At 43.2% G+C, this 14,998-nt stretch overlaps 1 protein-coding gene across 10 annotated transcripts in view; it reads right to left on the bottom strand.

Annotated features, from left to right (window-relative positions):
- Positions 1-1,757: 1,757 nt before the first annotated feature.
- ncor2 (nuclear receptor corepressor 2) overlaps positions 1,758-14,998 on the bottom strand; it is an 82,016-nt gene continuing 68,775 nt past the window's right edge. For 3 of the 10 annotated variants that reach the window (XM_026322854.2, XM_026322858.2, XM_026322856.2), the window contains exons 31-46: positions 14,045-14,262; positions 13,609-13,954; positions 13,310-13,513; positions 12,445-12,696; positions 11,443-11,595; positions 11,057-11,341; positions 10,771-10,960; positions 10,178-10,674; positions 8,002-8,132; positions 7,628-7,800; positions 7,279-7,407; positions 6,541-6,683; positions 6,364-6,417; positions 5,334-5,540; positions 4,860-5,036; positions 1,758-4,726 (exon numbers count right to left, since the gene is read on the bottom strand). In XM_026322854.2, the coding sequence (XP_026178639.1) occupies positions 4,530-4,726; positions 4,860-5,036; positions 5,334-5,540; positions 6,364-6,417; positions 6,541-6,683; positions 7,279-7,407; positions 7,628-7,800; positions 8,002-8,132; positions 10,178-10,674; positions 10,771-10,960; positions 11,057-11,341; positions 11,443-11,595; positions 12,445-12,696; positions 13,310-13,513; positions 13,609-13,954; positions 14,045-14,262 (3,356 nt within the window). In that variant the 3' untranslated portion in view covers positions 1,758-4,529. The remainder of the gene's footprint in view (positions 4,727-4,859; positions 5,037-5,333; positions 5,541-6,363; positions 6,418-6,540; positions 6,684-7,278; positions 7,408-7,627; positions 7,801-8,001; positions 8,133-10,177; positions 10,675-10,770; positions 10,961-11,056; positions 11,342-11,442; positions 11,596-12,444; positions 12,697-13,309; positions 13,514-13,608; positions 13,955-14,044; positions 14,263-14,998) is intronic. The other 7 variants (XM_026322857.2, XM_026322859.1, XM_026322855.2 and 4 more) reach the window with 6 other exon arrangements.

The following is a 14,998-nucleotide window of genomic DNA, read 5'->3' on the forward strand; positions in this document are numbered from 1 at the left end:
TAGTAAGTCAACAGATATAAACCTGTGCCCAGCAAAGTATCATTTCCCCTCTGGTACAGAAAAGTCCCTGTGATATAAATAATGGTTTTATATAAATAATGACTATTTTTTCACACCCAAATTAGTTTTCCATTTCTCAGGAATCTGTGTACTCTCCTGTCTACACAACACCTCAAGTTCCCATGCCCTCACACAAGCATGTAAAAAGTCAACACACATGTAACCCAACAGTTTCACACTCCAGCAAAGGTAGAAATGTATCAACAAAAGCAGAGAAGGCGGCTACCTGCATGCCAGCATGGATGAAAAAGAATGCATGACTTGAAAATTTATGAAAACATTAAAAGTTTCCATGGAAGTCAGAGGCAGTGTTGCAAGGAGGATTACAGTCTTCCCTGAAAGAAAAATAGTCATTTACTATACTGTCCAATTCCCTCTGAACTGCTTAGTGGAGCATAAGCATAAAGCAGCATCAAAGACCGAAGAGAAGTACAATACCCCAAATTTACAGTGGTGTGAAAAAATGTTGGCCCCCTTCCTGATTTCTTTTTTTTTTTTGCATGTTCATCACACTTTAATGTTTCAGATCATCAAACAAATTTAAATATTAGTCAAAGATAACACAAGTAAACACATCATGCAATTTTTAAATGAAGGTTTTTTTTATTAAGGGAAAACGAAATCTAAAACTACACGGTCCTGTGTGAAAAGTGTTTGCCCCCCCCCCCGTTAAAACATAACTTAACTGTGGTTTATCACACCTGAGTTCAATTCCTACAGCCACACCCAGGCCTGATTACTGCCACACCTGTTTGCCATCAAGAAATCACTTAAATAGAACCTGCCTGACAAAGTGAAGTAGACCCAAACATCCTCAAATTCTAGACAGCATGCTGAGATCCAAAGAAATTCAAAAACAAATGAGAAAGAAAGTAATTGAGATCTATCAGTCTGGAAAAGGTTATAAAGCCATTTCTACCACAGTGAGAGCCATTATCTACAAATGGTGAAAACATGGAACAGTGGGGAACCTTCCCAGGAGTGGCCGGCAGACCAAAATTTGAAATTGAAGTCAGGTCTGATAAATGTGATAAACAGTTATGTTTTAAGGGAGGGGGGGGCAAACACTTTTTCACACAGAGCCATGTAATTTTGGATTTTGATCTGAAACAAAGTGTGACAAACATGCAAAAAAAAAAAGAAATCAGGAAGGGGGCCAACACTTTTTCACACCACTATAAATCTTCACCACTCCAAGACAGCACAACAGACACTATAACATACTGCAAATATCAAATTAAAAGATTATTACATGTTACAAATGAGGAAGACTATTTAGTTAACATCCATTCAACTCACCTGAACACTTAATTCATAATATAGTAACCTTGTAAAGATTATTGTTGGCCCCTAGAGTCAGGCTCATAACCAGCATGCAGTTTGACTTCATAGCTGAGCTGAGTGATAGGACAGCAGATCTGATCAGTGGCAGCTGAACAGCACATTTGTGCAACCACTACAGAAACCATGTTGAAAATCATCAGTTTGTTAAATCTCGACAAAACAAAATGCATTACCATTCCTACATCACTGTAGATTAATGATTTTATATCAGACACCAACAATAAATTGATTATAAAAGTGATTAGACTTCCCCCTGGTGGTACTTGATGGTGGTTCAGTTTCTCTCCAGGCCAAAATGAATAAAAGAAAGTGAAAGCAAACACTAGACACAAAACAACACGACTGAGACCATGAATGGCAATAAGCTTTTTATTTAAACATTAAGGCAGTGTCTTTTTTGTTTTTCATTTTTACACTGCTATCCACAAAGCTTGCTGGTGGGCATGTAGAATTTAACCGTGAATATTTTTTGTAATACCAACCTTGAAGCAAGCCACATAAATATTTACATCTCTTCAGTTTTATATACAATCCTTGCTATTATACAGTGGGTTATAATAATAAAAAAAAAATCATTATGCACAAAATGGTTGAACAATGTCCTGTTTATGTCAATCCCCCCACCCATCCTTGGACAGTACAGGGAACACAACAATCAACTTTTAATTAAGTTTGAATGATTAATTTTGATTTATAATGAAAAGGTGTGTATTCAACAGGCAATCTGAAAGAAGAAACTAAATGGATGCAGGTTAAAACTCATTACAGTATAATTTTAAAAACAATGTATTAGTCTGTCATCAGTTTAGGGAACAGCTGGATATGGCTTAGTCTGTTTACCGTCACATTCTTACATTTCATCAGTGGATAAACGATATACACTTGAGGAGACCACTGTACAAGGCCTGGCTGTAGGTCTGCCTTGGCCACTGAAATTATGAACCTTTCATCAGTCTTGACAGAAAACAATCTGAGCTAAAACATGGCTGACGTGAGCTTTCTGCAGGAGTAGCATGCTAGACGCTTCACCATCAACAGACAGGATGAAGGAGGGAGAGGAGGTAGTCCGGTAACAGTCATGTTTGTGTTGTGACAGTCCACTGTGGCTAAGTGAACGACAGAGAGAGGAGTCTTTCCAAACAACTAAACAAGTCACTGCTGTCACTTCTGAATGTTAATTCAGTGGACAGAAACTGTGCCTGGTTCTAAAAGTCAAAAGCCAGAGACAATTCATAACATTTACAGAGAGGGGCAACCTTTAAAATACTGTGAGTAAAATGTGACAAAGTGTCAACCATTGTTAAATAAAACTACCAGAATTCTTTTGAATGCCGTCCCCTCAGCGTCCTCTAACTCGTACAAACAAAGGATGTGCAATGAAGTACACTTAAAGTATGCTATAGGTCTCATAGTGGAGAAACATTTGACACAGGTCCAGACAAGATGTCCTGTGATACAGCAATGTCTTGTTTAGAAGATCAATCTAATGAGTGAAACAGTTAGAAGCTTAGGCTGTGAAGGATTTTTGGAAAAAAAAAAAAAAAGAAGAAAGTTTGCTATTTTCCTCTTCAGATTTCCCTGTGTGGACAGTATAAAGCCTGGTATGTGGGGCTAAAAGAAAAATTGTGCGTCACTTGGTAACTTCAGCACTGTATATGTAAAATAAATGGCACTTAACACTAGGAATATCTCGTAACTGTACAAAATCGGCCTGGATGAGGAGTTGCATCTCAGCTCCTCCGCTAGGCAGTAAAAGGTCAGAGGTCAGACCGTCACAACGGCTCCTAGACGGGATTGTAGCAGGCCAGCTGAAGCTGGCACTGTCATGGACTAAGGGTCATAGAAAGATGGCTTCTTTTGTCACCTCTTCTAACATGAGCAAACTCCAAGTGATGCTGGGAAATTTGACTTGAAGCAGCTTTAAGTTTGGTCTGCACCTGCTTGAAGCGGCTTACTCGGCTTATCGTTCGGTAAATGTGATTGTCGCTTTGACTGTAGGAGCGAATATTGGTGGGCAAGACCAAACTAACCAGAAAGCTGTTAAAGGACATCTCCACAGAGGATTTCTATGCTGCTCTTGAGTCCAATCACCTGCCCCAGGAAACACAGATGGTTAAAAATGCCATTGTGAACAGACTGACAACTAAGTGCTTAATATCCAAAAACTGTTTCAACAAACACAGACATGGTTAATATAAACACAGTGAGAAAGTGTCACTTGTCTCGGTGCTATCCATCTGGCTAGTCATCTCTGCGCACGTGGATGCCTGAAGTCAGCAGGCGTCCGCTGTTCTCCAGGACCCTCCCTAATATATGACGACATCAGCAATGAACAGCATGTTTACCCTGTAAACCAATGATATGACCCTCCCACATAATCTGTGCCCCCTGCCCCATCGCCCAAAAAGATACATCATTCAGATAAGAGACAACAAATGACACCATCAAAAGTTCACCATCAAAATGTACTAAAGGTCTCAGCTCACGTTCCAAACACAGGACTGGACTGACTGAATTTAAAGGAGAAAAAGAAAGAACCTAAACAAGGAAAACAGGATGTTGATTCTCCTCTCTTCCCCCTTGCACGAATTCTTGTAGTGGTAGCAGTGCACAGGCCGCCTGCACCTGGAGTTCACTGTGAACAAACGTGAGAGGATCCTCGCTCTGGCCCAAGGCTCAGGTCAGATCTGCAACCAAAATCTGTCACTAGAGCAGCAATCACCAGGCTCCTGACCAGACCAACAACACAACCGCTTCCACACAAGTGTCAGCAGCACATTAGAGCAGTACACCCAAAAGGTGCAGTGTGTCTTTATTGATAAGGCCAGTGAGGAAAAGTAGTAAAGTCTTTTAAAAAAACGGGATTCGTCCTTTAGAGTAGTCCTGGAGTGAGTGCATAACACATAAGCGCAAACATACACACATGGTGTAGCAGTGCTCCAGCTCGTCGGTGCTTGGCATCAGCATGATCCTTGCTTGAGGACTGATGGAGAAACTGCAGAGTGGAATGGTGTGGGTAGGTTTTCAGATGCTTCAGCAGCTGTGTGGATGTGTGTGTGTGTGGCTGCGGCAGCAGAGAGGTTGCTGACTATTAATGGGGTCTTGTTGTACGGTGCTATTTAGGGTCATTCGCTGTCAGACAGGGTCTCGTACTGAGACATGAGCAAAGGCTTGGGCTCATCCTCCCAGGAGCGGCCCTGTCCAGGTCCTGACCCTGGGACCTGGCCGCCCGACTGGCCAGAGGAGGGGGAGGGAGCTGACACTGTCCCGCTAGGGAAACGCATTATTAACGGGTTACATGGGAAGGGAGTTGGTGTTGAACCTGCAAAAAACAGAGTGACAGAATATGTGCGTTAAAAAACAGGTTCTCCTTTGACAGACAAACACTACAACAGACAGCTGCATCAAAACTGTTCATATTAAATCAATCAGAGTCTCAAAAAGGGGTTTTATACCTGTGGAGGAAGGTCTGTCCTCCAACATTCGGCTGGTAAGGGGAGTTCGTCTGTTGCAGTCTCCCTCAGAGTGGACTGAGGACACAGAGGACGGTCTCTCACCCCCTGACAGGCCTGGTCCTGGGGACTTGGCCTTGCGGCCATTAGAGCGCCCGCTGCCCTTCGAGGACTTTCCACCTGCAAACAGAAGAAGCAGAAATTTGATTTCGCACTGGGGTATCACACACTGGTGAAAAACATTTACCACTATTTTAGGCCCTCTGGTACATCAGATTCAACTTCGCCTGTTGTCCCAGATCACGTATCACGAAATAACAAACTCAAATGTATTTGTTTTGCCAGGATGAGAAACCATTACATCTACAGCCAGGAGGTTTAGCTTATCATATAGACTGGAAGCTGGGGGAAAAAAATAGCAAGCCTGACAACAGAAAAGGATTCACAAGATAAAATAGAAATGTGGATATGGCTCACCTTGCAAGAAAAAGTCCTCGGCACGTACATCAACTAGAGGTATACCAGCAGACACACTGGAACCCATTGGGTTAGACGTGTTGGATGGAGAGCGTTCCTCAGGCTGATCATCATATCTACCCATTAAGGCCTTTCTTATTATGGCCTCCAGGCCTTTTGAGTTACCAGGAGCCTCTGGAACTGGGTTACTGCGGACACTCATAGGTCCTGAGAAAGGAAGGAGTGTTGAGTTAGAGGGAGAAGGGGGTAACAAGTATAGAGAGTGCATGGAGAAACAGAGAAAAACGGGCATAAAGCAAAATACAGAGCAAAAACAGTTGAAAGAGGGGAATGAGATTAACGAGAGGTAAGAAGAAAGTTAAGAGAGCAGAAAGTAAGCAAAGAATAAACAAAACAGAGGCCAAGGAGTGGTGGCTCAGTATTGTTCTCAACCTGAACACACACACACCTTCAGTCAGGCATGTGTTTGCATTGCTATGTGCGCATTACATTCTCCAGTGTCATAAACGCTCCAGCAGTTTTGCTTATCTGTGTCATGTGGGAACCTGGGTCAAATTAATTGCCTGTGTAAACGCCACCTGTCACGCCACCTTGAGAGCCTGTTTAATTTCTGCAGATAGCACCTTTAACCACAACTTCCACCTGAAAACCTGCAGCAAGAGCTGCTCTAGCCACCGAGTGGCTGATGCACATGCTCTAAAACGGACCAAAGCCTCTGCTGGCCTTGGACAGATCAAATGACAAATCACAAAGGGGTAGAAACAGATTTGCAAACTGAACTGTGCTACAATTTATTTCTCTTACTGCCTTGTTCTCTCTGTTGGTCTTCTTTCCAGAATGATTTTACCTAAAGCTGCTCTTTCCTGCCTGGTCGTTATTAACTAACCAGACTCAAGTACAGATGTCTTGGCCTCAACATACATGCACTCTAGCACATCACTAAAACTGTTGCAGCATCAAACTCAGAGGCTGTATTCCCACGTTAAGCGTTAATTAATATTGATTGATATCGATGAAGTGTTACTATTACCTGCATTTGTAGATGCTGGCATGTTGAATATCTCTGTTCCTGGTTGTCCAGAATCTGAAAGTGTGAGTGAGGATTCTATTAAAAAGACAATTCTTTGTAATCAAAATGCCATGTAAGGTTTTCCTATAGAAACTATTTTTAACCGTGCTCTCATGCCCGTGCTGAGGTCAGACTTACTGAAATCACCATCGTTTCCCACCACAGTCATCTTCTTGATCATCTCCTGTTTCTTGGACTTCACTATAGCTGAGGTGCTCTCTGTCAGCTTGCTGAAGAAAGCTGGAGGCTGGGAGGCATTCGGAGGCGAACGGGAGCCCATTCTGGACAAGGGAAAAAGGAACCTGGTTAACATTAATTCCCATAATACAATTAGAATAGTTGGGATCCAAAATGTTGGCACATATATATTTATAGACAGGTCCCTTTTCATAGGTGGGATCTGCACAGTTTTTCATTTCTGTTATTAGTTTGTCTAAACAGCATTTGCAAGTGATTCCCAATAATTTTAGCTATAGTCATGTGTTAGGACCACAACAATGGATCAAATAAAAGTTAGACGTCAATTATAAATCATTTACTCATCCAACCATTTAGTGCTGCGGGCTGTGCTGGTAGCAGGCGAAACAGAGAAGACAGAAGCACTGTTGCCTCACAGCAATAAGGTATGAATCCCATTCATTCCTGGGGGCCTGCTGTGTGCAGTTTACATGTTCTCCCTGAACTGAAGTCATGTTGATTTCTCGATGAGTTGTGTACATAATAAACTGGACATGCATTATACAACATAATTTGATTATATATCGCAAGCTTGACTTGAGTTTCATGTGACTGCACTCACTTAAGTTTAATACAAGCAATAAAACACACGTGCTGCAGACCAGTTCTGTAGCGGTCTACAGCAGTGCGAGTTGTTACCCTTGCTCTCCCTGCTCGTTGGGGTAGGAGGCCCCTCCCTGGACTTCAGGCTCAGAGTTGGCTCCAGCAGGAGACACTGGTTCAATGCCATCATTTGAAACAGGTGACATTTTGGGCTGAGGGGGAGACCTGGACAGAATACAAAGAATACATTTACACCGATTGCCAATCTATCATCAATACAATAGTGCACTTCTCACTGCTGGACATGACTGCAGTTTAACTACCACACACTGAAATACCTACTTCACTCTCAGTTTATTACTCATTTATCTCTAGGGTGAGCTTTTGAATGTATAAACATCAGTAAGATCAGAGGGTCCTGATCACATGTGACAGTGATTCCTACCGGTCTCTGTTGCATTCTCCACCAAGGCCCTCCTGATAGCGGGGCCCTTGAGCAGACTCTTGTGAGGTGGGTGGGGGCTGGGAGGCACTGGGCGGACGGGTCAAGTCCAGGACCGGAGAGCTGTGGTAGCTTTGTTGCTGGCTCTGCCTTGTGTAGTCTTTAGTTATCACCTCCTGTTTGTTTAAAGACAAAGCCACATCAGAAATGGGACAGCACTGTCTGTCATACTGTAAGCATTACAAGGCCTTGAAAATACTGATCCTGCCAAGCTTTAAAGGTATGCCAAATATGTGCTACATAAATAACATGATCATTGTTTGGTTATATTATTGTGCTGTTTTGGCATTAGTAATGCAGTGGTGGTGTAGACATACACTGATGTGCTGTGCCAGGGTGACCACCCTCTGGCTGCCTTTAACACAGGGAGACGGGGGCTGTTGGCCTGGAGACAGTCTCTCCTCGGATGGAGGACGATAAAGACCATGTGGCTCCATCTTCGGTTGAGCTGAGAGTGAAATCCAAAGAAGAGACCCACACACACGGACACACAAACATAAACACACACAAACATGGGTAGATGTTAGCTTTGTTTAGTCCATGGTGATAACTGAAGATCTGTGCTAGTGAAAACATGCATCTTGTATGTGTTGTCCATCCATCAAGACTTAAAGCAAAAGTGCAATTTAAACAATTCACATATAGCATCTGTACATTAAACCTACAACTACGTGTGTGACCAGCTCTGAATTTTTTACAGTGTGTATGTGGCATATAGACCTAGCAAGCCCAGCTTTTACCAGAAATGAATTAACTGGTTTTGCATCAGTGACTCATCAATGAAAACAGTCACATTATAACTGATGCACTGAAGATCTTCTGCCACAAACTAAAAAAAGAAAAAAAATCAGACAAGGACAAATATGATTATAAAGAGAAGTGAGGAATACAAGTAGGCTACGAATACTAAGAAAACAAAATGCAACTCAAGACAGGCCCATTCATGGGTAGCCATGGGTTTATGAAATTATTGTTGAACCATTGCAGGACTAAACTATTTCACCTACATACTCAAGAAACACTTCCTTGTGCATCGTGTCTCACTGTGTTGTCTTACGCAACTCTTGCACTAGTTATCGCAGGAGAGATGATGTAAGATGATGCTGAGTACAGAGAGCAGGATTGACAGTACAGACTCCCAGAGAGGACAGTTTCCTCAGAGGGACAGGATGCTGTGGTTTTTGTTGTTAGGAGAGATAGAGAGGCCCCTGCACTCCTCTGTCTAGTAGTTTGTGAATGCATGCCCACAGCAAGGTGGTAATATCCTTCTATCTTAATAAGTTGGTCTGGTACTATGTTTATGGAAGTGTATGAACTCAACATGTAGTTAGTGCCTGCCCTATAGTCTTTTATTAATACAGATATGACACACTTTGCTACAAGCAGAAAAACAAAACAATCTGAATAATTGACAGACTCCTAGAGGCTTGATTAAGCTACATGTGTTGAGCGTTTAGTGTGATTTAAAAAAAAAAAAAAAAAAAAAATCAGCACAAATTACAGTAAGCCATGAACAGGAACATGCAGAGATTTGGAGGGCCAGAAGCTGTAGTACCCCCCTACCCCCTTGATGGCTGAAAGTCTCCAGAGTATTTTCCACATTCCTCCTCTTTTTCCCCTCTCGTTCTGTGCAACACCAGTGCTTCCTGGGACCCCAGGGAGCCAGTTTGGTGGTCAGGAAGCCTTTCAGTGACATTTAATGAAAAGTACTGTCAGACACCGTTCCCCCTTTAATCATCTGGGTTACACGGGCTCGCTGTGTAAAGTAGTTCTTCAGCGTGGGTTTCAAGTAAATCGTATGTACGGGAAAGAGTGACAGTCACAGGAAATGCAATAGTGAAGTATAACTGCTGTGCTACAGTGTCTGAATTATAGAGTCTAATTTAAAATGGGATATAAACTTCGCCTGCAGTGCAATGCCTGAGTGAAATATTCTTGTCATGCTCTCTTTCATGTGGTAAAATATTTTGGTTTAATTAAGCAGCCGAATGGGAGGGAGGAGGGGTGCCACGTGAAATTGAAGACACATCACCTACACAAAAAAAAAAAAAAAAAAAAAAAAACAAAGAAAAAGAAAAGCAGCAAAGGATGTTCTGCCAAGTGTCCCACAAGCTTTAGCTTCTTTAAAATGACATGTTAAAGGACACCTAGGATCTTCTTCATGGAAAATTAAATGTTGTATATTGTTAGCCAGTAATATTTTAACAAGATTAAAAACTGCCTGTCTACGTATAATCTCAGCCAGTCAGGTTCAATTTGAACTGGCTAGAATTTTGGTTTTACAAAGGGCTCCCTTGGTGGTCTTTAAGTCTATAAAAAACTAATAATAAAACTAGAAAAAAGCAAAAAATTAAAAAATTACAGCGCTAAAAGAAAAAAAAGTAAATGAATTGGGCTGATTTGATAATGCCAACCACCACAGCGTGCAATAGGCCACAGACTGACGGGAGGGTTTGGGTGATGAGGGAAACCCTGGGATCCAGAGCGTCTTACCATCAGTGGCGCTGCTGGCAACAAGCGAGCCCGTCTCTGGCATCCCCGTTTCACAAGAAATTTGACGCATAATAATCGCGTTTATGAAGTTGGCCGCAGTCATGGTGGTCTTACCGAGTGCTCGGAGCTCTTGTTCCTGAATGGACATCGGTTTGTTTTGAGTCTTTTCCCTACTAGGTGTACTGCTTTCTCCACGACCAGGAGCACTGTCCAACTGAGGAGGCAGCAGGTGTTGGGGCCGGCTTGAAGCCGAGGTATAGGAACCAGGATAAATTCCTCCTGAGCTGGGACTGGACAGCTTTGGGTCAGATTTACTAGATGGTCCGTGCTGGTCGTGGCCATGCTTGGGTAGACCTCCTCTGTTTTTGCCTCCATCACGACTCTGCTCTTTGGCTACACTTGAGTCCATGGCAGGTGAGTAGGCCTCAGGGGGCAAGCCTGTCCTTTGGAGGTGGCCAGAGTAACCTTGGATGCGTGTTGGTCCCGAGGGCATGGACCTGACAGGCCAAACAAACACACACTTAGTAAAAATGGCAAAAATAGCTTTGGAAAAAGTCCCAGTGGTATAAAAACAGAACTAAAATGCAGTTTACCGTAACACTGATGAACTAGAGTGCTCGCTGACAGACAGACTTTTGCCCCCAGTGTTGTGCAGGACACTCGGTCTCTGCTGTACGTTCTCCTGGTTGCGAGGTGACACTGGGGAGTGTTGGTGGCTGTAGGGCTGGGATGCAGGTCTCACACTACTGCTGCAGCTGCTGCTCGCCAAGCTGTGCTCTGTACCTGAGGAGCACAGACAGATTATTTAATCCTGCAAATGACTTATTGCTTCCTAAAACTACATTTGTGCTGCTAGAATGTGGCTTTAATTTACAATACCATTCAGAAACATTTGCTCCACACCTGGCCGCCAGATGGGGGCATGCTCCACGTTTCCAAGAGACCCGCCCTTCTCTCTGTCACGTTCTCGATCTCGGTCTCTCTCTCTGTCCCGGTCCCTGTCTCTTTCACGGTCTCTCTCCCGCTCACGCTCCCGCTCTCTCTCCCGCTCTCGGTCTCTCTCGCGGTCCCTCTCCCTATCTCTGTCACGCTCACGGTCTCGTTCACGCTCACGGTCTGAGGATGAAGATGTTCCTTGCATTTTGTTTAAGTGTGAGGAGCCAACTTTACAAATGAAGCAATGAGAAAAAGAAAAACAGTAGAAACCATAAGTATGCAACATATTTAATCTATAGGTGAATTTGCTTGTGTCAATTGAATTATACCAGGTGAGATGGGGGAGGTGTTGTAAGGCCTGCCAGGGAAGGTGGCGCTTCCCCCAGGGATGTAGGTGATGCGATCCATTGGCGAGCCAGCAGTCCCTGCAGAGGGAGGGACCAGGACAGGTAAGTGTGGCACCTGAGAAAGATCGATGATCCCTAGAGGGCAGAAAGGAGAGAAAGGTTATATATTTTAAAAAAAAAAAAAAAAAAAAAAAAAAACTTAAATTATCTTTCAAAAAAGAATTTATATTCTTCACCAACTGTTCTCAATAAGAAATAAACATAAACAAACGGCAAAACAAGCAGAAATGAATGAATGCACTAGAATGATAGAATACAGTTGGGTAGAGAATACAGATTAGATTCTGCTTTAGTGATTGCCTCAAGACAAAGTCGTGTGGTTGATGTAACGTGTATTTGTTTTTCTGGTTTGTTGACATTTGCTAGTTCATTGGATTAAACCAAAAACCTCTGAGGCCATGTGACAGCAATTTAATTGCATTCCAACTTGACTGAATTAACATAGGAATGACAAATGGATGACAAATGCTGTAAGAAACATTTAATGCTGTAGCAGGTGCACTCACCAGTGCAATATGACTAAAAATACTTAAAAATACTCATTATCTTTGTCTGCTGCTTAATGCACCAGCTGATTGGCCACATCTATGAGCCAGACAAGTATCATCCAAGCTGAGCCTTCAACATTCAGAGAAAAAAAAAAAAAACAATTCAAGCAACCAAAAAGTACTAACAATGGAAGACAACATATACACTGTAAATGTATTATCTCCTGGAGTTGCAATGTGAGGTTAAGTAGGCCATGAACAGTGCTGCTGTTGTTCAGTAAAGGTAAGAGCTCTTAGAAAAGTTAATCTGAAGATATAGCATACTGTCTATGCTGGCAGTTTACAAATGAAGATATACTTTTGGTTTTTCAAACACCTTAAAAAGCCAATTTGAACACAGTCTAGTGTGAACACGAGTGAAATCAGTCTGCCTTACCACGTGGGGCTGCAGAGTAGGGTAGAGGAAGGGGCTGGTCTCGTGGTGTCAGGCCCCGCAGCAGGTCTGAACGCGGGGCTGTCATGGCAGCAGCTGCAGGCCACTGATGCATTTGCTGGGAGGTGATGTAGTCATTGAGCAGAGTCTGGCGGTTCTCCAGGGCTGCAGTGTCAGGAAAGCCACGGATGAGGTAGGGATAGGGATGAGGGTACGCTGGGTTGGGGGTTAGGTGACGTGGCAAGTAGTAGGCTGCTGTGTATAAAGAGTAGGAAATGTCCGTCATTCAACTTGGACTAAACCAGAAATCGAAATAATTAAAGGTTTTCACTCATTTCCCCTGATTAGGCTGTGACAGGTGAGAACAAACTGTGGTTGAGTGACATTTTCTCTTTACCGTTTTGTTTTACCTTTCTGATTCTGTTCAGACCAAGAGGCCCGCTGGCAAAATACTGCAAAAGGATACCTTTGTTGTTGTTATGGTGCTATGGCTACCGCAGAGCAGATGAAATACAAACCAGGAAGTACAGTTTAAAGGATTACCAGACACACAGACTCTGCCATTCTACTTAGTATGTGTACTTACATGTATTTAATTTAACAGTGCAGTATTTTGGTCAAATAAAAACCCATGAATATGCTGAGCTAAAGGTTTGTACCAGCACAAAAGTCTCACTGTAATAAAAGAAAGGCTGGGTTTTCCCCTTGTAAGTTACAGTTGCACCTTTTAGAATATTACAGAGCACGGATTTTATTGACCCATTTAACTCTCAGCAACTAACTGAACCTAGATGGAATGAGGTCAGAACAACTGGTAAAACAGAGAGAGTATTTCTTTTTTGTGTGTGCTTTGTGACTTGGGCTGTACCTGGGTCAATGGGGATGCCACGAGGCAGTGCTGCAGGATCAAAGGTTAAAGGGATTTGATGGAACAAGTCTGCAGCTCCGAGACCCTGCAGGAGACGCTCATACGTCTGTTGATCAGGAACACCAGGGAGTGGTGATTTGGTGGCATTTAACTCCCTGGGGGTTGGTGTGGCTTTTCGCTCCTGAGGTTGATTCTTACTGGACCCTGGAGTAAAAATAACAATATAATTTCATGTACAGTCTTGTGAGGGGTGAAGGATGGCTTTCTAAGTGAAGTATAGCTGTATGAAAAATACACACCATCATGCTGCCTTTGGCTTGCCTCCCTGGAGAGAGGGGAGCCACGATGGGAGGGTCCAGGGTAAGGGGTCCTTAAGGCACCTTTGTCTTCATAGCCCACTGGGCTATGATGAGCCTTACTGCCCTGCTCTGACCCCAGCGTAAGGGGTGAGGAGCGGGCTATAGGGCTAGCTGTACTGACCACTGCACTGGGGCGCCCTTTTGGTGCCTCTTCATAGCGGCCCCTGTCAGCACGTATCTCCAGGTGGGAGGGTGTGTTGTGGTAGGAACGTGGTGAACTGGCTATGATGGAGCGGACATCATGACGCTTCCCTGAACCAGCTGCATCCTGCTTCATGGGTGTTCCCTGAAACAAATGGAATTAAGGAATTAGGAATTAATCAGTAAATGTAAAGAGGAACAAACACTAAGGGTTAGACTCTTGACATTTGTTTACCTGTGCTATGATGCCCTCCTTGGCAGGTTGTCTGAGTTCCTCCCTGGGAATGAGATGGATGGACCGCCCACCCTCCTTCACTGTGGTCACCATGGCCTCTCTGCCCTTCACTTGGTCAGATAGTGCACTGGGCCCACGGGGTGGGGAGCCCTCTCTCTTCATCTGTTTCGCCTCCCTCCTCAGGTATCCATCCTGAGGGTCCAGATGACGAGGTATACCTGACATTATAAGATAACATAACATGTAATGGAATATAACAATCTCATTTTTCTTTAAAGAATCTCAATATTGTCATAATTCATATAATTCATGCAAAAGGGAGCTGAGAAGCAGATACATATATACAAATATCAACATAAATGTTCACTTGCCAGCAGGCCAGTTCTGGCACTATTTGTTTCTTTTCTTAAAAGAAAAAAAAAAGCACAGGAAAAGACCACCTTTTTCTGCAACTCCTTTCCTTCCCTTATTCTGTTGCTACTAGGTCCTTGGTTAACCTGTAGTCTCCTAGTCCACCATAATGACAGATGTCCCAAAACTCTTATCTCTACTCTGAAGACCAAGTAGCAAGAAGAGAGGAGGCTGCTAGGAGGACCTACAACTGAGGATACACAAGTGCATCCTTCGTGGAAGTGTGGTACTCAGTGAAAAGTCCCTCCATAGGAAACAACCTCATGGGTGAATGCCTTGCCTCAAGGATAGGAGGAAAGGGCATCTCATGTTAGCTAAAACAAGTTACAAATGTAACTACGGTTCTATTTCTGGATGATCATCAGGGACAGTCTGTAATACCTGGATATCCATCACACGCATGTGAAGGCTCATTTATCATGTTTATGTCACCCAGATCACCTGTGGCTTCTTGGTATAGGATCTCAACTCTGCACGCAATGGATATTAAGATATTACAGACTGTCCCTGGCAGTCAACAAGAATGAAATAATGTTTCCTGAA

The sequence above is a fragment of the Mastacembelus armatus genome, chromosome 9 (assembly GCF_900324485.2).
Source record: "Mastacembelus armatus chromosome 9, fMasArm1.2, whole genome shotgun sequence".
NCBI classification, from domain to species: Eukaryota; Metazoa; Chordata; class Actinopteri; order Synbranchiformes; family Mastacembelidae; genus Mastacembelus; species Mastacembelus armatus.